This window comes from Colossoma macropomum, unplaced genomic scaffold (genome assembly GCF_904425465.1).
Source record: "Colossoma macropomum unplaced genomic scaffold, Colossoma_macropomum, whole genome shotgun sequence".
NCBI lineage: Eukaryota > Metazoa > Chordata > Actinopteri > Characiformes > Serrasalmidae > Colossoma > Colossoma macropomum.
The window spans coordinates 15,745,042-15,769,251 of record NW_023494809.1 but is presented as its reverse complement, the minus strand read 5'-3'; the positions used below and the strand labels follow the sequence as shown (position 1 = coordinate 15,769,251).

The window sequence follows — 24,210 nt, the reverse complement described above, 5'->3', positions numbered from 1 at the left end:
TGTGCAAAAGTTATATACATTAATTATATATATATATATATATATATATGTGTGTGTGTGTGTGTGTGTGTGTGTGTGTGTGTGTGTGTATATATGTATATATATATATATATATATATATATATATATATATATACACACATATTTGCAGTATGTTAAATTTGGCAAATAAAAATAGAAATTGTGCAGTAAAATTTGCAGAAAAGATGCCATATTTGAGTGTTCTCTGTAGAGGATGTGAACTTATTTTACATAGAAAATCAACAAAACATGAAATTTGACCAGAGGTGTTCAAACTTTTGCATGCAATTGTACTTATATGGGGCATATTATTATTATCATTATATATGGATATTTACATATTTGGGCCATATACATGACCCCGGCCTGTATTGGATAAAAAGTCTCCTGTGTGTCGTATCCCTCCAGCTTTTTAGTTTTAAAGGAAACTGTATTGAGTGGAGTCAGTCTGTGTGCCTCACCCTGAGTGAGGCCTATTCATTTAATTCCAGGTGCTTTTTATAATGGACAGTAAAAACATTTTGTCTTAACCTGCTGAGGTTGCCTTTGAAAAAGCGTTTTGTTTTTGCTCTGAGGCTTCCTGCTGCCCAAAACTCGATGAAGAGCAGAGAGGCAGCCTAACGTAAACAGCGGCAGGGCCAGCAGGTTCCAGTTAAAGGGGCAGCTGCGAAGGATGAGCCGAGTCTGCCTGTGGATCAGAGTTTAAACCCCACGGGATCAGTACAGGCTGGGATATCTTCCCATCTCTCCTACCAGCAGGGATTTGACTGTGTGCTGTAAAATAGCAGGAAATGTGAGGCAGTGATGTAAATGATGGAGATCAGTAATGAAAACCTGAATGCTCAGAAAGCCCCCTTCAGCTTTTCGTTTTTCTGCCTCGTTCAACTTTTACTGGAGAGTTTTGTGAAAGGAACTTACTAGGGCTGTCATGATTAGTTATGTGAGCTTGAATATTTAATTTACAAAAAATATTCAGTTTAATTATCAAATTTGATTAAAATATTTAAAAACAGCAATGCAGTTTGAATAACTGGTTCTTTTACTTGTTTACACGCCTCTGTGCTTCTGTGTTTTTATCAATGTGACAAGAATATTTTCTTGTTTATGAAATCATCAAAATATTGATTATGAAATGATAATGTTTCTTCTGTTCTGAAATAGTTTCATCAATCTGGTCAGGTTTGCCAGATTGGGTAGAAATCTCTCGGAACAAGATTTTATGGTACTTGCTACGACGATAGTTGTTTACCAGTGATGTTTTTTCTTTACTTTGTAGTATTTCCAGTTCTCTAATAAATACTAATAATATTAATAAAATAATAATAAAAACTGTAAAAATGACTGTAAAAAAAATGTAAAAAGTAAATAGCAATTTTTTTTTTCAGTTAATCATTAGGTGAAACACATTTTGATTTTTCCTTGTTCTGGTAGGATATTCAAATATTCAAGACAACATTTGATAGAATATTTGAAAATGAAAAATATTCAATCGTTGCACCCCTGCTTAATATTTATGTTCTCTATGAATCAACAATGATTTGTTTAATATCTTTGTATTTTTTAATTGTATCATTTCAGTAATACCTTCTTCCACAGGGGGGAGCCATAAGCTCTCTAGTAGCTTTTGAAAAATATGCATGAGCCCACACCAGCAGGAGCTCACGAGTGCATGTTTATGAACTGAAAGGCCTGACACTACACTAAAGCAGAAAGCATGCTCATTTGGGGCTTACTATTGTTCTTCTTCTTCTTCTCCTTCTTCTTCTTTTTCTTCTTATTATTATTATTATTATTGTTATTACAAATAGGTACTCATTAACTAGGTACAATTACATAGGTACTTATTACTCATTTTTGCATGTAAGCAGCAGTGGTCAGGCTGCGCTTTGCTGGCTCAGATGCAGGCTGTTGGACAGCTCTGTATGTTTGCTCTTATTTTCAGAGTTCGCGCTGTTGGCTCAGACCAAATCTGATGGAAGTAGGGCAGAAATAATGGAGCGAGTGTAATTCCCAACACACTCATTCTCTCTCTTCCTCTCTCTCTCTCTTTCTCTCCAGCTTTTCAGTCTACCAATTCTTCTAGGAATCCTCTTTCATGAACCAAATCACATGATTATTTGGTCTGCATTATCCTTAACCTCTTAATGTCTGTCTTATAAGCATATTTTGAACAAATTCACCAAGTTTTTAATTACTACTTTTCATTAAATTCAGTCTTTGCATGAAGTTTGAAAAAAATCAAATTTGATTATGAATAAAAGTATAAAAATTACATGTAATCAAAGCAATTCAAACGAGCACTGTTAAGTGTTTGTCCAAGGTATGAAAACAGAAAATTTCGACACCATTCAGGGCAAGTTCTGTGGCATTTTTCCTCATCATACTGCATTTAGTTATTAAACACGAATGAGTTAATGTTCTGTTTCTGGTTATTTTGTGTAATATTTTTAGTAAAACCATTTCTTAAATCACACTTAACAATTCAGTAACCTTTTATTGTTCATCTGATGAAACAGATCAATAATAAGCGTTTCAATAGCAGTCTGAGTTGTTCTAAACATGTGCATCCAACAACAAAGGCAGCATGGAGCTTCTTTTATACAGTGATAGGAAACACTGTAGAGTTACTTCTGGGCCTTGAATCCAGTTTCCTGTCCTTTCCTGATTTTGTATTCACCAGACTGTATAACCTGAATTGTTGATGTAACTGGTTGGTCACCTACCAGCAATTACAAAATCCAGGACCAGAAACTGGATTCAAGGTCTGGATTTGAAGTCCTTTTCAGCTAGATCTGACACCAAAGCCACCAAGTATGGACGTTTGAATCCCTGTTCAAGTGGGACCATTACGCTATACTTACAGTCTAATGCAAAAGTTTGGGCGCCACAGTCAAATTCCTGTTTTGTTGAAGTGAAAGTTAACACATCCTCTACAGAAAAAAATAAGTATAACACATGGCACATTTTATGTTTTATGTTGTTTGTTGTCATTTCACACTTTTGTTTATAAAAACTTAGCAAATAAATAGAAATTGTGCACTAATATTTGCACAAAAAGTTCTCTATAGAGGTGAGGTTACTTTGACTTAGAACATCAACAAAACATGTCATTTGACTGGTGGTGTTCAAACTTTTACATACAACTGTATAAGAGTCCTGTATAATTGCACTGTTTAAATATGAATCTTGTTTTGAAGATTTGGGAAATGTTTCATTAGCATTCTGGCTGTTTATTGTTATTATTTTGGTACACAAATTAAAAAAAACATTTAAAAACATCTTTTTAATTATTTTTTAATTTGATATTACAATATACACCAATCTCCCATGTTATTTTACTTACTTTTATTTCATTACTGTTCTTATCTTGTGTAGTTTTTTAAACTTACTTGTTCATTGTACAGCCTTTTGATCTGAATTTATTTTTATTATTATTATTATTATTATTATCATTATTATTAGTTGTATCAGTAGCAGCTTTTCTACACTTTAGCTCATACTATGACAGCATCACTCCAAAATGCACCCAAAAAGATCAGGCAACAGGAGCTATGGACCCATGGGAGGGTGAGGAGGTGGGGTTGGGGAGCTTTGCTGGGGGGGTTGAATAGTGAAGTCAATCTCTGTGGGAACCGTCGTGGTGCAGCACGTCAGGTGCACATCATAAAGAGCCTTTTGTAGAGAGTCTGTGTGCTGTAGAACAGGTAGAGCTGATATGAGGGACAGTCCTGCTCTCAGTCCCACCACCATTCAGCCCAGCCTTCACCACATCGCGACACTGAAGTACTGTTACATCATTTAAAGCAATAGTTCAGCAAAAAATAACCTTGTTTATATTGAGTTTATGCGGTACTGGTTGTTTAAAGGTAGTGGTTTGCTTAAGCTGCCAGAAGATTGTTTTTCATAAACAAATGGGTTATTTAAAGTTACTTCCTTTTTTATTTAAACATGGAGCACTTTGAGCTTATTGAATGCTATGGTGTCTCAGGGGTTGCGAGGTGGTTAATATAGTGTTCCACGTACTTGTTAGTGTGTTGCTAGGTAGTGGCTGTGGTATCTTAGGTGGTTCCTAGGTTGTTGCCAAGCAGGTTCTAAGGTATCTTAGGTGGTTGTTAGTGTTGCCATGTGGTCGCTGTGGTATTGAAGCTCGTCACTAGGATGTTGATCAAAGGTTCATTTGGTAGCCCAGGCAGTTGCTAGGTGGTAGCTAGGGTGTCACTAAGATGTTGCTATGATATCCCAGGTGATTGCTAGAATGTTGTCAAGCTCTTGTTTATGGTGTTTCAGGTTGTTGCAAGGATGTTGCTCAGTGGTTGCTAGGATGTTTCTAAGCAGTTACTATGATGTTTCATTAATTGAGATTAGGTGATTATGTAATAATTCTGCCAGGGTTTGTGGCTATGGTGGTCCAGGCTTGTGGCTAGGGTGTTCCAGGTGCTTGCTATGGAATCCCGGGTGGTTGCTAGTGTACTTGATTCATGCTGGCCAAACTTTTGGCCAAATAGCGTACTATGACTGGAAGGTTTCTATAAGAAGAATGTTCAACGTACCTTCATTCATGGGGGCAGGGGGGAGTCGTGTTTAAGTGAATGCAGTATGAAAACTCTGGTCAGTTCAGAAAAAGCAGAAGTAGCCTATTCAGGTATAGGCTCTCAACGGTGCAAAGTTTGGTGGTTCTAGCTTGAAAACTGTGGTTGGAGAAATGTTACAATGTTTTGACCATGGATTAATAGCAAAAAGAAACACAAAGAAAATGAGGAAAAATAAGTTGTAATTGGTTGTATTCAAGCTTTTTAGGTTTTAGATAAATGTTTCATACAGTGCCAGAAGCCATGTAATCAAGTCTTTTAAAGATTACTTGAACACATGGACTACTTATTATTTGGTTTTGTGTCACAAAATACATTTTTTTTGCCCAAGAAAACATGAATATAACGTAAATATTTTTTTCCCATTTTTTTACTGACTTACGATTACTCAAATACCTGTTCAGTAACTCTAACGCATACTCAAATGTCACAATTAGTCACATCCCTATTATAAATACTTTCTATAGGGTCTCATCAGAGATCTTGCTTTGTAATACACTATGAACACACAATGTATTTTTAAATAAAACACCAGCCCACCCCACCCCACCCTCTTTTCTTCTTTACCCACCTGCTTCCTGTGGAACTATCCCTCACTACCTTAATGGCTAAGCACTGACTGATGATGACCTGATTGATTTAATGAGGGGAAGCCTGAGCTTCAGTGTTTTTATTGTAGGTTTCACTGTTTAATTTTAGTAATGGTGGTGAAGTGATGAAAGTGCTGAGGAAAATGACTCAACTTATAATGAAAGATTTCATTTTATTAGGTAATTCATCTATATGACTCATTCACTGCCTGCTGCTCAGATCTGTTAATGGACTGGCTTATTAGTAATGTTTAGGCTTGAAATTGCTCTGGTCAGACATGAATAGAGCTGTTCTATCAGTAAATTTGGGCACCTGTCATGTCTGTTTAGCTTTTTGACGGATATTTATCAGCCAGTTCTGTTGTGAAGACCATATTTAGTTAGAAAAGTGAAGCACTAATGTGAAAAGAGTAAAGGTTGTTATCTGCTGTTTTTATTTTGTTATAGCTAGATTCTGTCGGTGTATTGGGAAATATTTACATTTAGCACATGCAGTTTAAGTGAAATCATGAATAACTCCAGCATGCTTAGACTACACAGTGATTAGCAAATTTAGAGTAATGATTAGAGTGATGATAAATGATAAAAACTCATATCGATCAAAGGACGTATAATATTTCAGATATGGACATGGCAGATATGGTTGCGAATAACAAAAGTTAGGAAATTGTGTGGAAAGTGCAGATTCTAAACTTTTAGTCAATACCACGTTTGTGTTTGTAGGTAGAAGAGGAGATATTTTATTATGATTTGGTTTCGATGGAAGGTCATTGTTGTGTGTGTCTTGTTTTGCAGAAAGGGAAAAAACACCCTTCATACTTCTGCTGTTTTTGTCATGTTTTTGACGTGTAAACAAACTCTGAACTCAGATCTGTTTGCAAAGAATTTAAATCAAATGTAAATATAATTAATGTAGCTATGTAGTTTAATTTGTGTTTACATAATTACGTTTGAATACTGCCAAAAGAGAGTAATTCATTACATCAATCGAAATGCAATTCATTATACAACTCAAAGCTACAAAAAGCTACAGAGAACAACCACCTGTAAGACCTGGTAGACCACCAAAACTGTCCCCATTAAATAAATGGCACTTACAGCTTTGATTTTTGAAAGAGAAAATCTCCACTCTTGCTTCAGATCTGAAAAATATCCACAGGTGTTTCTGTCCATCCTTCCACTGTGAGAAGACAGCTCAACACTGTGTCTGAAAGGATGTGTAGCTGTTAAGAAGCTCTTACTGAGAAAAGGAAACAGATCAAGCAAAGAAGCTGCTGGTGTTCTCAGAACAATGGACTGACCACCCCGAGTCCAGATCTCAACGTCACTGAATGTGTTCGGCATTACCTGGATGGTGAGAACAGAAAATGTAAAACCAACTTAAAAGACTGAACTTGGAGGATGTGGAAAAATAGCCCTGCCTATTTCTCACACAGTGACTTTTGCAGAATGTTGTACACTATATGTATAGTGCAATAGCCTGTATGTTTACAACAGCTGAAGTGTAGCATATTTGTGTAAGCATCACTTTCTTCTCGTGTGCGTTCCCCTTCCTCCTCTCGCCTGTGTGAAAACCACTTCACACGGAGCCTGCAGTGTTTTCTCCCCAGCTTTGCCGGCTCTCTGTTCTCATGCACTTTTTCAACATCAAACACATCTCCTGTCCAGCCTTCAAAGAGCCGTGGAGTTTGTTTCCATCGCTCTCGCCCTTCTTCCATCCCTGCAGCCAGTGTTTATGCTGGGATTTACATTAGCAAACACAGGCTGGACATGATTTTGGTTTTTGCTTGGTTCTGATGGGTTCCAGCTGTGGCTTAACTTGTGTAAGTTTGTCAGGGAAATGAATGTTGTGGTTGAGGAAGAGCTGGCACTGTGTTGGGTCTCGGGGCTCCGTGGTGGCTCTGAGCGATGAGCTGGAGTGATAAAATTGCACCACAGTTAATTCCAGCAGGAAAACCTCAACTCGGGCACTTTCACAAACAGCATGAGAAACATATACAGAGATGGTGAGCATTTGGAGATTCAAACTACAGCAGAAAAACAGCTCTTGAGATGACGAGAAATATAAACCGGGTGTCCACCTACTTTGTATTTACACTAGTTGATCATTTTATCAGAAACACTTACCATTAACAACACAGATTACGTAAACAGTAAGTGAGGAGGTGTGGCTAAGGGCCTGGGAAGACTCAGTACAACCCTGCCAGTTCCTTGATTTGGAAGGAACTTCTGCTGAAAGAATATTGTTCATTTTTTCATTACAGCAGAGGTCTCATCAAACAGGGTTCATGTGTGAATGTTGGAGGGACTGCGGGACAGTTATGGTTGATCATGCCAGCATATTTTGGTTTTGTACCTTAATTCAGCCTTTTTGTTTAGAGGTGGGATATATAATTTCATAAACCTTCGTTTTTGTATTTGATTTTGCTTTCTTATTTCTGTACTTTGGAATAATATCTGTAAATTTGATGGCTATCTTTTAAAGGTTTTCCTTGCTGCAGGCAAACTCCTGGCTTAGGAGAAAGCCTCCTTGTAGACAGTGTTAACTTACTTGCACCAAATGGAAATTTTCACTACAATAAAAAAAAAAAGGAAGGAAGCATACTTTGAAAGCGCTGTAGTAGCTGACTGTGAGATCCAAAAATCTAAGCCCACACTTAAAATCAGGTATATTGTTTTTTTTTGTTTTCTTTTGAATCTGGAAATAAACAACAGATTTTTAGAGTATTGAAAATGTAAAATAAAGAAAAGTTATGACATTTAAATTAAGGTCACTACTCAAATCAAAGCAAATTTGTGAAATTGACTCTGTTGAGGCTTTTGTACAAAAAGGTCAGATATTTTTTGAGTCTTATTCCTTTCATTGTAACACAAGTTCAGATGACTCTCAGGTAGATTTGATCTACTGGTTAGAGGCATTTCAACAAACATATGGAGTCAGTGCTAGCTTGAGTTCATGCTATCATTACAGCAGAAGGTATGTTTATGCGTTTATGCGTCATATTGCACAGTTAGTTTCACAATTTCTTGACAGATAGACTGAATGTGAATAAACCTACCTCTGAACTCATGTTTGTTATTACTGTTCCTATTCCTAAAACCATAAAACATTAATTAAAAAAAAAACAAACACTTACCATACATAGTTGTTTGCAAGAGTTTGGCACTCCTGGTCAAATTTTCATGTTTTGTTGATTTTCTAAGCGAAATGAAGTTAACACATCTTCTACAGAGAACACACTTTTGTGCATGTTAGTGCACAATTGCTATTAATTTGATGAAAAAAAAACATATTTAAGTGTGTTTTCTGTAGAGGATGTGTTCATTTATTTTCACTTAGAAAATCAACAAGTTGTGGAATTTGACCAGATTGAGGGTGGTCTACCACCTTTTTACAAGGGACGTGCACTTCAGTCAAAAATTTGATGTTTGAATTTGTAAGAAATTACTAGGAAAATAATGGAACTCTCAGAGTGCTCGGTAAACATACTCTGCATCCAACAATAAAGAAAGCGTTGCACATCTTTTATACAGCGATACTAACACGATACTTTGAAAAGCAGCACGTCTTCACTCTCCCAGCTTGATAGCGTGGTGTGAGTGAGGGAGACCTTGCTAACGGGGGGAACTGGACACAACTAAATTGGAGGGGTGTATGCAGGTTTAATGTTTAGTTTTAAAGAAGTGTGATTTCTTGAGTCATTTGCTCTCCTAGTAAATAAAGGTTTAAAATGGGAGTGAATGGGTTGATTCATCACCAGAGAAGCAGTGTCTTGGTTCTGTGATAATCATTGTTGTTCAGTTTGTATTTTTTCCTATTGACTTGTTAAGTCTGACCTGCACTTTCCTACATATAACTTTGTTTTTGTTTTTTTTTTGCTGCGGAAACCATAGCTCTACAGTCCACAGCTCTGCTACACATGTAGAAAAGAGTGCATCATTTGTTTTGACACGTTTTGACATTGTGAGCCATTTGGGGCCGCTCCAGTTCTCAGTGCAAATTACATAATTGCATTAGCATCTAAAATGAATTACAGCAGAGGACTGTTTCCATTTTGTAATCTTTTGGCAGATAAATGTAATATTGGGCTGAATGTAAATTTAATCTTAATAAGTATCCCACTGAGACTGGGCACATGCATTAAGACTATTATTTTTGTGAACTGAAACAGTTTTTGTACAAGATTTTTTGGCTATTATAGCATAAAAGTGGACTAACTGCATGAGCAGGTAGGGAGTCAATAAAAAAAAAAAATGAGGTCAGATGAATAAAGTGTAGATTATATTAGAAAAAACAGAAAAGTTTTTTGCGAAGCATGATGTACTGTTAAAAGTAAGCTAGTAAGGCTGTTTTTACCAGTAAAAACACTAAAGTATTTGAATAAATACAAATAAGCATAAATTCAACAAAAAGTAACACATTTTTTATTATGTGATTGATAAGTTGGTTAGAACAGCAACAGGTTTTCAGCCTCGGAGAAGCAAAGCAGAAAATAATTTAACAGACAATTATTCAGAAGCCTCAACTAATTATAATGTCCACTCTTTACCTCTGTTACAGCTTTTCTTTGAATTGCAATTTTGGAAAATCCTCCTTTTTCAGTTTTCTTATTCTAGTTCCTTATTCAGGTGGAATATCTCCTTAGAAATATCTCCTGACACTGGTTGTAGCACAGTGCTGTATATGTATGTGTGTGTGTGTGTGTGTGTGATATATATATATATATATATATATATATATATATATACACATACAGATAGTGTGCTAAAGCTAATAACACACACCTCAATCTTTTGTGTCTTTATTGTGCACACAATTTAAATGTTCACATTGCTGGTGAAAAAGAAAGTGAACCCTTGGGTTTAATAGCTTGTCAAACCTCTTTTGGCAGCAGTGCAGTCAAGCAAGCACTTCTGGTAGCTACAGATCAGACCTGCACAACATTCCAGAGGAATACCGAACCATTCTACCTTACAGTACTGCTTTAGCTCAGTCGTATTCTTCAGAAGTCCAGTGCGAACGGCTTTCCTGAGGTCATTCCACAGCATGATCCTGTAGGATACCTTGATAAACTTAGGAATTTGTTTTTCCCTCAATGATGGCAATTGATCCAGACACGAGACAGCAAAGCAGCCCATCATGATACTCCCTCCACCGTGCTTTACCATAGGAATAATGTTTCCATGTTGGTATACAGTGACCTTTTTTACACCATACGTAGTGCTGTGTGGTCTTTCCGAATATTGTCACCAGGCCATATTTTAAGATGAATTTATACATAAATACAGGTAATTCCAATGGGTTCACATGCTTTTTCTTGCCACTGTATACACTTAAAAAGATGGTTCTTGAAGGGTTCTTGAGTAAAGAGGTTGGTTCTATATAGAACCATGAACACTCACAGTATGCTTTGCATGATTAAAGGGTTCTTTGCATGGTGAAAAGGTTATTCAGGTTGATAAAGAATGTGCTGTGAATGGTTCTCTACGGTACCTTTTTGAAAAGTATTCTTTATAACACCAAAACGGGTTCTTCCACTGTTAGCAGCTTGACAGCGTAAATTCTGATTTTAATAATATAGCATTGATATTTCTTGTGTGTGTGAAGCCCACCATGCATATATATATACATAGTGGGTGTTGTGATTTATTTGTATTTAGATACTTGAGCTAAGTATGCTGTAGGAATTCCCACTCCTACTCCTCAGCCAGTCATGTGCTCTCTTACTGTTGGTGCACAGAACCCTTTAGAAAATGTGGCCAAACAAACGCTAGAGTGATCGGGAAAGAGATCAATCAGATGAGCTTAATTTCTCCTTCTCACAGCGTGATCTTTCAGCCATCTTCATTGTGTAGCCTGTTGCTCCTCTAGTGCGCCTGATGTATGGAGTGTCAGGGGGGCCTCCATTTCCCATGATTCAGTGAGCTGGCTGGAAGGCTGCCACATGTTGGGCAGCAGTTTAACTTAAAACTCTGACATGGACCGAGAACTAATGATGCGCAGTGCTAATCAAGCATGTGTTTCTGTGACACACTGATTGTGTAATAATTCACACCATTGTGCAGAACCTTTATACTTCCTTAATGATCTAGCACGCAGCCTGGATCCAGAGGTTGTACCACAGTCACCACCCTGCAAACACACCCAGAACACTACCTCCCCCACTCCCCTCACCTTTTATCTGAACTGTTTAAAGTCATTTTGAAACTGAATGTTGTCGAACAAATAATTATCATTAAAGCTGATGTTTACAGCTGCAGGTTAAACAAACAGTTGCACATCAAACACTTTCTCCTGGTCTCTTCTCTTTTCTTTTTCTTTCCTCTTCTTTCTTTGCGCTCTCGTCTTCTCCTTTTCTTTCTTCTTTTTCTTTTTCTTTTCTTCATTTTTGTTATTCTGTGCTTTCTTCTGCTTATTTCTTCGTTGTTTTCATATTTCTTCTTGTTCAATTATTCTCCTCTTTTTTCTTTCTCTTCTATTTCTCTTCCTCCTCTTGTTCCCCTCCTTTTTTTCGCTTGACTTTCTCCTCCACCACAGCCTTTTATCAGAACAGTTTAAAGTCATTCTGAAAGTGATTCTTGTCAAACAAATATTTAGCATTATAGTTGTTGTTCACAGCTGCAGGTTAAACCAACAGCTGCACAGTTGCACACCAAACGCTTTCTCTTCTCTTCGCTTCTCATGTTCTCTTTTTCTCTTCTCTCCTTTTATCTTCTCTATCTTTTTTTTGTCGCTCCTCTTTTTATACCTTATCGTCTTTTTTCTTTTCTTTCTTCTCTTCTTTATTGTTCTCTTTCCTCTTTTCTTCCTTCTATCTTCTCTTCATTTTTCTGTTCTTTCTTCTACTCATTTCACCACTTTCTCTCCTTCTCTTCTATTTTCCCTTCTCTTTTTTCTTCTCTTCTTTTTCTCTTCTTTTTCTCTTCTCTTCTTTTCTCTTTTTTCTCTTTTCTCTGATCTCTTTATCCTCTTCTCTTTCTACTCTTTGTCTTTGTTTGTTTTTGCTTATTTTTTCTTTCTTCTCTTCTTTCTTCTATTAATTTTAATCTTTTCTTCTTCTTTTTCTTTTTTCATTTCTTTTTTCATTTCTTTCAACTTTTCTTCTTTCTCTTGTTTCTCTTTTTTTCTAATCCTTTTCTTGTTTATCCTCCCCATTTTCCATTTTTTTCTTCTTCTTGTCTCTCTCTCTCTCTCTCTCTCTCTCTGTCTGTTGGAGGTGTATATAGGTCAGGCATGAAATGATCAGAAAGTGCTCACAGTGAAACTCCTCCTGGTGTTGTTGAGTAGTTTGACAGTAGTTGCTGTTTGTGTCCTCAAATGACCCTGAGTGTTAAAACTGGGCCAAAATTCCCCCCAGCAAGACCTTGTAATAACACTCAGTTCGGTGGAGGAAGTTAGGCTTTGTTACTGTTTTGTCTGTTTTGCTGTGTTTTATAGTGAAACTAAAACTAGATGGTAAAGTTTGCGTGTCTCGAGAACACTTTCAGTCTGATGTGCTGTTTATTCCGGTCAAGGCTAGCGTAATGTCCCTGTGTGATACTCTGTCTAATCCCCCTTTTTTTTCTTTTTTTTTCTTTTTTTTACCTCCTCCGCAGGTGCAGTATACAGACGGACAGACTGACAAAGAATTTATGACCTATCTGACCCTTTCACCTGTCCAAATGACTTTCCATGGCATTGGGAGTTCCATTCAAGCTAGCCATGACCAGGTATGCTTAACACAGTGTTTTAGTACTGGATATCGTAAGGCTGTGTGATATGGACAGAGTGCCATACTGTGATTATATACTGTATATTGCAGTTGTGATATGCATTACATTACAACACATTGGGGAGCCATTCATTTTAAAGGTTGCATTATTTTAACTTATTTGTTCATGTGAATGACTTGATTCATCAGTGTTTGTGATTGGCCTAGATATTCACAGCACACAGTGAACAAAGACTGATTGGTTATAGGCTCATTTGGATATTACAGCCTTCTGTGATATCAGTATTGCAAAGACCGATATCATGATAAGGATTAACAAAGAACATTCTGCGCGGCCCTGTATAAGTGATTTTCAGTTTCTCTCAAAGATCTACATTAATTTATTTTCCTGCAAACTTTACTTTTAAATTGGTATTAACCCTTTAAGATCTACTTTGGGACACTTCTGCCTTTGCATACTTTTGTGTTTGGCATGTTTATCTTGTTTAGTTTTTTTGACAGGACCAGAGTGTTCTACTTCCCCAGATTCAGCACAACCTCCGCTAATAAAATGTCATTCAAAAAATATTTCTGAACACCATATTCATGGATTAACCCGTAAAAAACTAAGTAGCACAAAACATGAACTTAATTATTTTTTGCAGTTTTTATTGAAAAAAAAATTAATGGTATCAAAAGAAAGTTAACACAGAAAACTGCACAACACCCTTTTACCTAATATACAACTTGTTTGAAGTTTTTACTTCAACATTGCTTATATATGAAAGTTCTCTTGGCAGTTTCTGTCCATAGGTACAAAAGAGTACTTTTCAGACGCCACACAAGAAAGGGGACAATTGTTTTGTATTTTTTTACACAATCTCTATCATCTGCATTATGTTGCCAACATCACTCAGATCTTCTGAAGAACATAATTTGGGATCTGAGTCACACTGTGCGTCATGCGTCGTTCAATTCTAGAGCCTTGTCTTCAGACAAAAGCCCGTAGGCATATTATTTGTTTTTCTGTTTCTGCTTGCCCAAAAACACTACGACTTTCTTTACATCAGAAACTGCAAGTGGGTGATGCAGCCTAACCAAAGCCAATCTGCGCACCCAATCTTCAGCGCTGCACACATTAAAAATCTCCAAATCACATACTCCGATTGGCTGTGGCTCGCTAACCAAAGCCTGTCAAATACAAAACATGGACTATGCATCACATGACATTACAAAAACGGCTAAAGATTGAACTGGATCTGTATACAAAACAGTTGGATTAGCATTTTGCCAAGTGCAGATGTTTTCTGTAAATTTACGCTGTAGGTTTAGGATAGGCAAGTGACCAACAAAGACGAACTTTGGCTTTTTTCTCTAGTTTCAAGAAGAAAAAAACACATCTCTCTAGCTCACACTACTTGAAGAGCAGTAAAGCTTTGAACATAGCTTGGTATTTTGTCTCGCTGGTGAGACGTTATAGTTCTTAACCTTTTAAGGTACTTAAAATTATACCTATATATGTATGTAGTATTGTGGGAAAAAGTCAGACGGAAAGGCAGAAAAGCTTTATATCTGGTCAGTAAATGTTGATTTATTTGTAGTTTTATCTAATGCCTGGTTTATCAGTACTTCGTTAAATTAAATCAGATGCTGCTGATGGAATTTAACAAATCCAGACTGGAGGCATCCAGGCAAAAACTGTTTTTTGTTTTTTTTTGTTTTTTTTTACTTTTGATCTTCAAAACTAGCTCACAAGACACTGTATGTTTATTTATATGTATTCTGTGTTGTATTGGTATTTACAGTATTTGTATTTTTATATAAAGTACACAAATATTTATTTACTGTATAACATTAAAATATGGCCCAAACATTTTTCTTGCACTGATATGTTTACATTGCTGTGCTAGTGAATCAGTGGCAACCTGATTTGTGAGATTAGATAAGCTACTTTTCTGTTTCCCCTCTCTCTCTTCCATTTGTTTCTAGAGCATACAGAAGTTTAAAACAAAGGGTTATACATGAGAATTTATTTACCTACCTTGTTTTGAAATCATGACAGCTCCAAATGTTTTGGCCTCATTTTGAAGCCGTAGTCTGACTTTTACAAGAGTAGAAGTTAAACTGCTAGTAGCCTTCTTAACTGCTAAAATGCTGAGCTGATGTTAGCCAACCCACACAAAAACTTAGTTTATGGAAATAGCCAGGCCACAACCAAGCCACTGATGCTAACCTAAATAAATATCAATCCTGTTTATTTTTATATCTTTAGCTGCCATTTAATTTCTTCTAATGATTGATTTTGTCATAGAAACTGAATATGCTTATCAGCAAAGTAAAGAGTTGAACCATGTATTTAAATTGAGTGAAGCGAAATTCAGAAATACTGAAGCACCTGTACAGACTGATTTCTGCACATATATTTCATCGCAGTGTTTGTTTGCAGGGTTGCCGTGGTTACTCACAGATTGTACATATAATTTTTTTTTCCTCTATTTGTGGCCAAGTGTAAGCCTCAGCGATAAATTACATTCAACTGTGCAGGATTACTACAAATTACCTTCAAATTTGCTGTTAGGCAATCAGAACACGCATAGCCATTATCCGCATTGTTAATGATAAGCATCATTTAGTTACAGTTTCGACAGGCCAGACTGCGTTTGATTAGTTTTTTTCCCCTCTCTCCTTTCTTCAAGTAATTACCAGAGAAATGTCCCTCTGATCCGAGTATGTTTTTTCTGGGCTGACTGGTATTCAGGAGGTGGCTTATTGTGTGCCGTCGTCCATGCAGAAAACCCGTTGCTTACATTACCTAATCTAAACATAGGACACTCTTTTGTTCTGCCCTTCAAAGCTCCCACTCCAATAAAGCCTGCTCTATAACTGGTAATGGGCTTTCTGTTGAGAGGACATGGCCGCTAAAGCAAAATTAAGGCAATATAGGCCACAGCCTTGTTGTTGCCAAGAGCACTGGTGCATGACCAACTGTTAGGCAGCTTTTCTTCTCCAGATTCCTTAGTACAGTGGCACTCAGCCACAAAAGGAGGCTGGACAATGAGTTCTGAGCGTTTTTGGGCTGGGACGCCTCCACAAGTGGCTAGGCTGCTTAGCATTGTGCAGAGAGACATTCTCATAATGGTGTGCACACTGCTGGGCTGGTGTTAGAGTGGCCACACGTCTCTAGGCTTTAGGCAATACATCTGTTTTTAGGCTTTAAACTTTAGATATCAGGCCATGTATCTGCCTTTAGGCCCTGTGCTTTAGGCTTTAGGCCTCACATCCATGTTTAGGCTTAAGCCATATGTCTGTCTTTAGGCTCTTGGCCACATATTCCATGTTTGAGTCTACGCTTTAGGCCACACATCTTCCTTTAGGCAACACATCACACTTTATGCTTTTGGCCACATGTCTTCCTTTAGGCTTTAAACCTTAAGCTTTTTAAGGCCACTTGTCTGTCTTAAGACTCTATGCTTTAGGCTTAAGGCCTCACATCCCACTTTTAGACTGTAGACTCTTTAGGCCAAACATTTGGCTTTAGGCCACGTTTCCTTTTAAACTCCAAGTTTTGGACTATGCATCAGGCTTTAGCCCACATGTTTCCTTTTAGAGTCTAGGCTTTAGATCACACATCTCCTTTTAGATTCTAGGCTTTAAACTGTGCATCTGGCTTTGGGCCAGGCATCTAACTTTAAGCCACGAATCTGACTTTATGCTTTGGACTGCATGTCTGCTTTTAGGCCTTAAACTTTAAGCTTTAGGCCACATCACTGTCTTTAGACTCTATGCTTTAGGCTTTTTTGGACTCTAGGCTTTAGGCCATACATCAGGCTTTAGGCTTTAAGCCACACATATGGCTTTATGCTTTATGCCATGTGCTTGATTTTAGACTAGGCTTTAAGCCACATGTCTATCCTCAGGCTTTAGGCCACACGTCTGCCTTTAGACTGTATGCTCTAGGCCACACATGCCTTAGGCTTTAGGGCACACATCTGCTTTCAGACTCCAGACTTTAAGCCTTATGGCTGTCTTTAGGCTTTACACTTTAGAACAGGTATCCATGTTAGGCTTTAGGCCACATTTTTGGCTTTAGAAGTTAGACATTAAGCTATAGGGCACCTCTCTGGCTTTAGGTTTTAGGCTTTATGCACACATTTGGCTTTAGGTTTTAGGCTTTAGTCCAGACAACCCACAGGCTGTCTTTTAGGCTGCTTAACTCTGTGCAGTGAGTTGCTGTTATAATGAATGCTTCTGTGCTACATATCTGACTTTAGACCACGTGTCCACCTTTAGGCTTTAGGTCACGTGAGGTTTTAGGCTTTATTTTTCTCCAATTTAAGTTCATGGTATTGGCCAGTCCTGCTGGTGTTGGTGAGACAGTCATTTTTATGGGATTTCATTTTTCTGCCCATCATGTTGTTGTGACTAATAGCAGTAATAGAGGTAATACAGCAGAGCTGTTTCACTGTGCAGTGATTAACACCACACATGCAGAGCATAATGTCAATGAATCAGGCTCACATGTACTGCAGAATCGATTGGTTGTAACACATGTGGGCAGATCCACGTGTGCTGGAGTCTCAGATAGATGAGCTTATCTGTGTAATTAGACATTGTTAATGTAGCTGGAGGGAAATGTGATGGACTTGGTGATAAATGTTTCCTGGAGCTTATCGACAGGCTGAATGAAGGCCATCAACCTGCAAGAGCTTCAGCACTTTAATAAAAATAATGAGCTTGATCTGCCAGAAACTTTACTGTTTTGTATCAGAGGGTTGTGATTGTGCAGGAAAACAGAAAGAGATACCAAGATTATTTGTCTTGCTCTTGCAAACAGTGTTTGTCCGAAGTAGGGTGGTGTGATATGATAGCATGTTATTGTTATCGCAATATGTTACATAATGATAAGCTTTTCTTTGTATATCATGGACACTTCCACAGCACTGACCTACTGCATGTATCAGTAATGGAAGAAGTCTACCCTTTTTCTTGGATTGGAAGTAAGGTTCTTGGGCTTTTACAGCTCTGGGCTTAATTGGCATAGATCCTTTCCATTATGGAGGTTCTTTAAATTTTAAAGAGGTTCTTGCTCATACTCTTGGCAAAAAGGATTCTATATAGTACTGAAACGGGTTCTTTAACTCAGTACTGTAACTATTTTGGTGCTGTATAGAACCATTTTTAAAAGGGTTCTTTAAAGAACCACATACAACTTTTTTGTATCAAAGAAAATCATCACAAAACCAGGCAAAGATCCATTTTGCATTTAAATTGTTCATTGAGTGCTCAAGATTCTTTAGAGTTTACTAAAGAACCCTTAAAGAACCATTTTTAAGTGTGCATCTCATTTACAAGAAAGAACCATCCACTGAAATGTTTATTTATAGTATTCTAATGATGTCACACAATCACGCTGTCAAAATTTTGGTAGGCATCTTCAAGTTCATTCTGCAGTGTGGTGGCGGTTTGTTATGAGATAAAGCCATAATCAATCCAGTAAAGGCAGTAAAACACTTTTTTGGGGGAATATTCAATTTAAAACTCATTTTAAAGCATATTAAACAGTATATTTGTATATTGTCTTTATTTGATTTGTTGCACCTGAATAACTGCTGCACCATTTAAGGTGGAATGGAAAATTTGAATAAGAAGCTGGCGAATAGGAAGCTAACTCCAGCTTAATTGTGTTTATTATTTAAGAGCTTTGGTTGGAAGTTTTTGTATCCATGTTTATTAGTTTTTGTAAAATCTCACACATTGGAAAGTTCTGAAATTCAGAGTTTTTTGTGGCTGTTCTATTTTGTTTGGTTTTCATTAACCTGCAGGGTTGTAGCTGCAGAAATGGTGACGAGATAAGCTCTATCAGAGCAGAGAGTTACAGCTTGCCTCGCAAAATTATGGTGGGGCATTCCTAATAACACAATCGAATACTATGAATTAGAGAATTAAAGGTTTTTCTTTTTCTTTTTTTCTTTGATTGTGGCTGGATATTATTACTGTCATGTCAAAAATCTTATTGCTTTTATTCATTTATTTATTTTGCACAATTTTTTTGCCCTGTGTGAACAATTAGAAAAGGTTCAGAATTTAAATCTGGTTGCATGAACATACACTTATGAACGTTTCTTATTCCCTCTCCTCTAAAGCCACCATTCTGGAGAAGCTTTTGCTATGACGGTGACAACAGTTTTTACAATATTGTGAATATCCTGATGTGTATCATACCTTGAAAATGTGTTCTGGTAGGGTGATGTTATATTTTTGCCATATCATCCAGTCCAAGTCTGAAGATAAGAGAATATCAGGCTGTGTTGAGTGTGATTTCTCCCCCACATTGCAGGGCTGACTCATGGGACCTACAGTGATTAAACTGAAGGTCATGTTGTGATGTTTCTGTTGCTAATTTATTTTCCTTTTCACTCCCCCGAGGTGTGCTTCAGCCTAAGGGTCGACTGTACAGCAAAAGTATGATGTCACGATACATTAAGACATTTTCACTGTACATGATATGAATCACGATATTCCATTTATCTGAGATTTACAAAGAATTGCCAAACATATCAGCAAAAAAAAAAACTATATGCAATCATTTCTATTTTTGTTTGGCATAATAAGGAACAGTATGAAAGAAATCAAACAATTGGCAAAAAAAAATCATAAATTATGTTGTTATGGGCTGTCTTTCAGTCTACAATGTTACTATGCAGTATTTCCAATTACTATATACTGGCTGTTGTTGTTTATAGTAGAACAACAACTAACAGTGATCTCCTTAATTGATTTATTGCCTCATTAGTTCTGCTAGTCTGTCGATAACTTAATATTTCATGACACACACAAATTACAAATACAAGGATTATTCCTTCTTTTGTACAGTGCTCTTTCAAACATAAAACATTTACACAATCTTCTAAGTCATACTTTAATGAAGATCAACAGATCTTCTGCTTTGCCCTCAAAAAACACTTCTAATCCTTGTGAAAGCTTCAGAAACAATTAAGGAACAACACATGAAGAAATCTTACATAGCAGTCCATGTTATGAAGGTATTTTGATTCAAGAACTTTGCATTGCTATTCTCCAATAATGATAAAGCAAAGATAAATCAATTAGTTTGTGTACATCATGTAATCAAACCTGATATTACTGAGCACACGGAAGCAGTGTGGTTATCAGTCGTGTTAGATGTGCAGAGCCATAAAGCATGTTCACCGCTCACTAAGCAGCAGTAAACCTGTGTGATGAAAACACAGAAGTGGAGTTTTTAAAATCTCCAGCCTGGAGAGCAAAGCTCCAAAAACATCATGGTCGTGCAGCAAAAACATGGAGAAAGAAAGTACACTTTCAAAAAATATCCGCATCCATGAGGATGAGCAGGTCTGTGTGCATTAGCCTCACAACAAATAAGTATTATTTAGCAGCTTATCTCCTCAGCCAATGCCAAAACAGACCCAAACAGAGCGCTCTGGAAAGCAGACAACGACCTGCTGCTTTTAATTTTTGATCACCATGCTGAGCTTTTGTCATTTTCTGCCATGAATTTGTTTCTCTGGATCCTCGCGCTGCCATCAAAGGCTTAGTTTTACACATCGTACAAGAAACCATCTTTTCAGACAGTGTGGAAGTGAAGTGACTTTTTTAGTCATGTATAACTCTGTACTGCACTCTTCACCATCTGTTTCCCTCTTTCACTCAGTTGATTTAAATAAGGAACGAAAAAAGCATCGTCGATAATGATTTGTCGCCAACGTTTTGTTATCAACGTGGTTGATAACCAGTAACATCCGCTCTCTGCTCGAATTTTGTAAGGTTTCACTGGCGACCAAACTCATTCCACCAGTCATTGTTGTCTTTGACATTGGTGTGGTGGCAACCAAGTTGTCTGGCTGGCTGTGTTCTAGCAACCAGAAGTTTTTGATGAACATCATCTGCTTTTTTGTGTAGACCTGCCTCTCCAAAATCATCTCAAAACGAGTTACGAAGTTCCGAGCTGTAAGTAAAAGAGATCGTTAATAAATAATGTGAATAATGTGGATAAACTCTCAGCTCTTCTTTAGCTTTTACAAAAAGAAGCCTTCCCAATGTCTCGATTTGCCCATTTTCTGAGAAGCAAATCTTTTTGATGGACATTCTGCCTGTTTGTTAATTTTTTTTTCCACAGCATGGACACAATGACAGAATTCCGAAAATTCTTGTCACGTCCAGTGTGTATAGTTTTGATGTGAAACAAATGTGTATGAATATTCCGCATTTTGTTGTCATTTATTCGTGTCTGATCCAGCGCGGCCTTGTACTTTATTTATTTTTTTTTTGAAAATGATCCAAGCAATTGTTCAAAGTTCCCTTCCTTTTTCTACTTGCGGCCCACACAAATGACCACAGAAGCTTCAGTGGCCCACAAGATTTACCTGATCAGATCGTCTTTTTCTGACTTACCTAACGAGAGAGTTGATAGCAGCTATTGACTGGTGGATGTTAAGCTGAAGAGAGGAAAGCTGCAGATATTCACTGCTGTGTGTTCTTTTTTGGATTATGTTTGGTTTTCTCCGTTTTCTCTGTCTGAGATGTGGTAACCGCTTCACTTGTAGATGACCCAGCCTTGAGATCTTTCCTTTTTAAAGATCTTTTAACCATTTATTCATGATGGATGAGTTCCAGATGATTGAAATGTAAAACGTTTTACCTTGACTTGCACTGAAAATATAAACATAACTAGTGAGCATTTTGCCCGAACAATCAATAAACTCAATATAAATATATGTTTTATTTCGTCATTACGTTTAAAATGATCTTTACCTTTGCTGAAATGTCTATATTGTAACGAATTTTTGCAGTTACGAAAAAACTGATAGCTAACGGCCCCCTAGCAGTACCACCACGGAGCACTGGGAGGCCAGGGCCTACGAGTTGAAAAGTGTTCTAGAAGTTTTGACCATACCGCTTCATATACACAGAAAAGAGTGTCGTAAAGGAATTTATCACGATAATAGAAACATATCGTCATATCGCTCAGCCTTGCTCCACCCTGGATAGACTGATATCCTGGCCGCTTCACCATCTGTGTTCCTGTAGGGCGTGTATGTGTGATAAACAGCTGGATGCCTCTGCTGCTCTCGTGCCCACTCTTCTGTGCCATCTGCCAAACATATGCTTCACACAGCCAGGCTCCGAGACAAACCAGACACGCAGTAACTGGAAGTTTACTCATGTTGCTCATTTTTTTGACCTTGTTGAATTTCCTCTTCTCCTCTCCTGGATGATTATTTTCTTCTGAAATGTATTTTTTTTCCTGTTGATGATTGCATGTACTGGCTGCAGTGGAGCTGGGTGGGTTTGTTGGGTTTGCTAAGTGAATTGTTTGTTTTACTGTATATATTCTTACTGCCATGGTCCTGTTTGTAGAAAAGAAGGTTTACTGTTGGGACTCTTGTAGACCCTTCAGATTAGCCATTGTTCCACAGTGATGAGATTTTTTTCTCTAAAGCTGATACCGATACTGGAACATCTCATATTTTGTGATCTAAGTAACAACACAAAGCTTTTAACTGAGCTATTTTTAATTGAAGCACTTGATTGCCATTTAAGGTCGTTTTTCTGTTGCACATTCAAAAACAAGCTGATTCAAATGGGAACTGAGGGGACCTTACAGTTCTAGTTCTGCTTGATAAACACTATCAGTATCCACTCTTAATAATCGAATTTGTGATGTTTCTTGTTAGTTAGCTTAACTTACCAGCTAATATGAAATGATGTACTGCACTGCACGATATAGACATAAAATGCAATGTTCCGTAAAGCTGTTAGAAGTTCTGATTTGATATAGTGTGGTTGGATATGCAGCAAGTGCAAATAATTTTATTGATTTTTCTGCTGTGTAAACAGGGCTCTAACTAATCTATCCCTAAAGCGAATAGCAAAAAATAAATAAAAAAATAAAAAATTACAACATTTTCAATTGTGCAAAATAAAAGTTATCATTATTTAGACCTACTAAAACAAACAAATACATACTTAATGCTTTAAAAAGCTCCTTATGGTGGTGCAGGTTTGTTGTAACAGTAGCCATTACTGCTTCAAAAAATTTGACAGTGAGAATTATAATCCCGTTTAAAGCATTGTTACAGGCTAGTAGTTCAGGATAAAGTGGTTTTTGAGCATGTATGTGCACTTGTAATTGAGCGCTTAGCTGAATAGACAATATAGGAGATCAGAATTGAAGCCCAGCACAGGGAGGCACTTATACCGAATCATGTAAAATGAAAGTTTAAAATTTTCTCTGTCAGCTGTGAAAATATGAGCAAAGATACTCATTTGTTTTACATTCTTGTGTTCTTTTTCGCAATGAAATGGTGCTAGTTGACTTTATCTTCACCTGGAAGCCTAAAGAATTTGGTAAGTTGTTGTTAGCTTCAGCTGCAAGTGTTACTGAAGACAGAGAACTCCCTTGAGTACTATTAGGTTCTGTTGGTACCAAAAACCATAAAACTGGACCCTTCAGTACTGGACTGATTGCCAGTGTGAAAAGCACAGTTCCAGTTTTCTGGTGCCAAAGGTTACACTGCTTTGTGCAGAGAAAAAGAGCTGATGTACGTAAACGCTAACAGGGATCCACAGCCAAGTGTTGCTTATCCCACATGGCTTTTCTGAGGTCAGAAGTGATGGAGCATGTTTAGTCACTGCTGTGTGAGCGGCCTGCTCTCAACTGGAGCGTTCGTCCCCCCTGAGCTTTATCCCCCAGCTTCCCAGCTGAGCCTGGAAATACTGCAGACGTCATGAGGACATTTCAGAAGTTCTTAAACGTTCTCACTTGAAGCCCAAAAGCTGGTCATGAGTGTGTCCAGACTTTTTCAGTTCATCAAATCTCAATCTCTGTTGCTTTGTGTTCTCTCACACTAATAGCTGATGCTTTGTATGGAATCGTTGTCTTGGTAACAGGTCCAGGCTAAATTCGGTCCTGACGAGTAAATATAATTGAGCACAGTAGGTACTGATTTAAGTCTGTATGAGTTCATTTAACACTGGTGATTTTGCTGTGATTGTGACAACAGGCCTAGCATATTACTGTCATAACGTTTAAAGGGCCCGTATCCTGCAGTTTGTCTCGAACTGTCCACTTACAACATCGGTTTGGTTTTATGTACAAGAAACAGTCATAATTCACCTCTCTTTACCCTTTTCATAGTATTCCTATGATGTCACACAGTCGTGCTGCCACCATTTTGGTAGGCAACTTCGAGTTCATTGGGCAGTGCAGTGTGGTTTATCTGATAGCAAAGCCACAACCAATCCAGTAAAGGCAGTAAACATGTTTTGTTGAGAAAT

General features: G+C 37.4%; 1 protein-coding gene across 1 annotated transcript in view; it reads left to right on the top strand.

Annotated features, from left to right (window-relative positions):
- The window catches only part of stau2 (staufen double-stranded RNA binding protein 2), a 136,332-nt gene that overhangs the window by 70,518 nt on the left and 41,604 nt on the right, over nucleotides 1-24,210 (top strand). Inside the window, 1 exon segment of the mRNA XM_036557975.1 lies at nucleotides 12,797-12,910. Coding sequence (XP_036413868.1) covers nucleotides 12,797-12,910 — 114 coding nt within the window.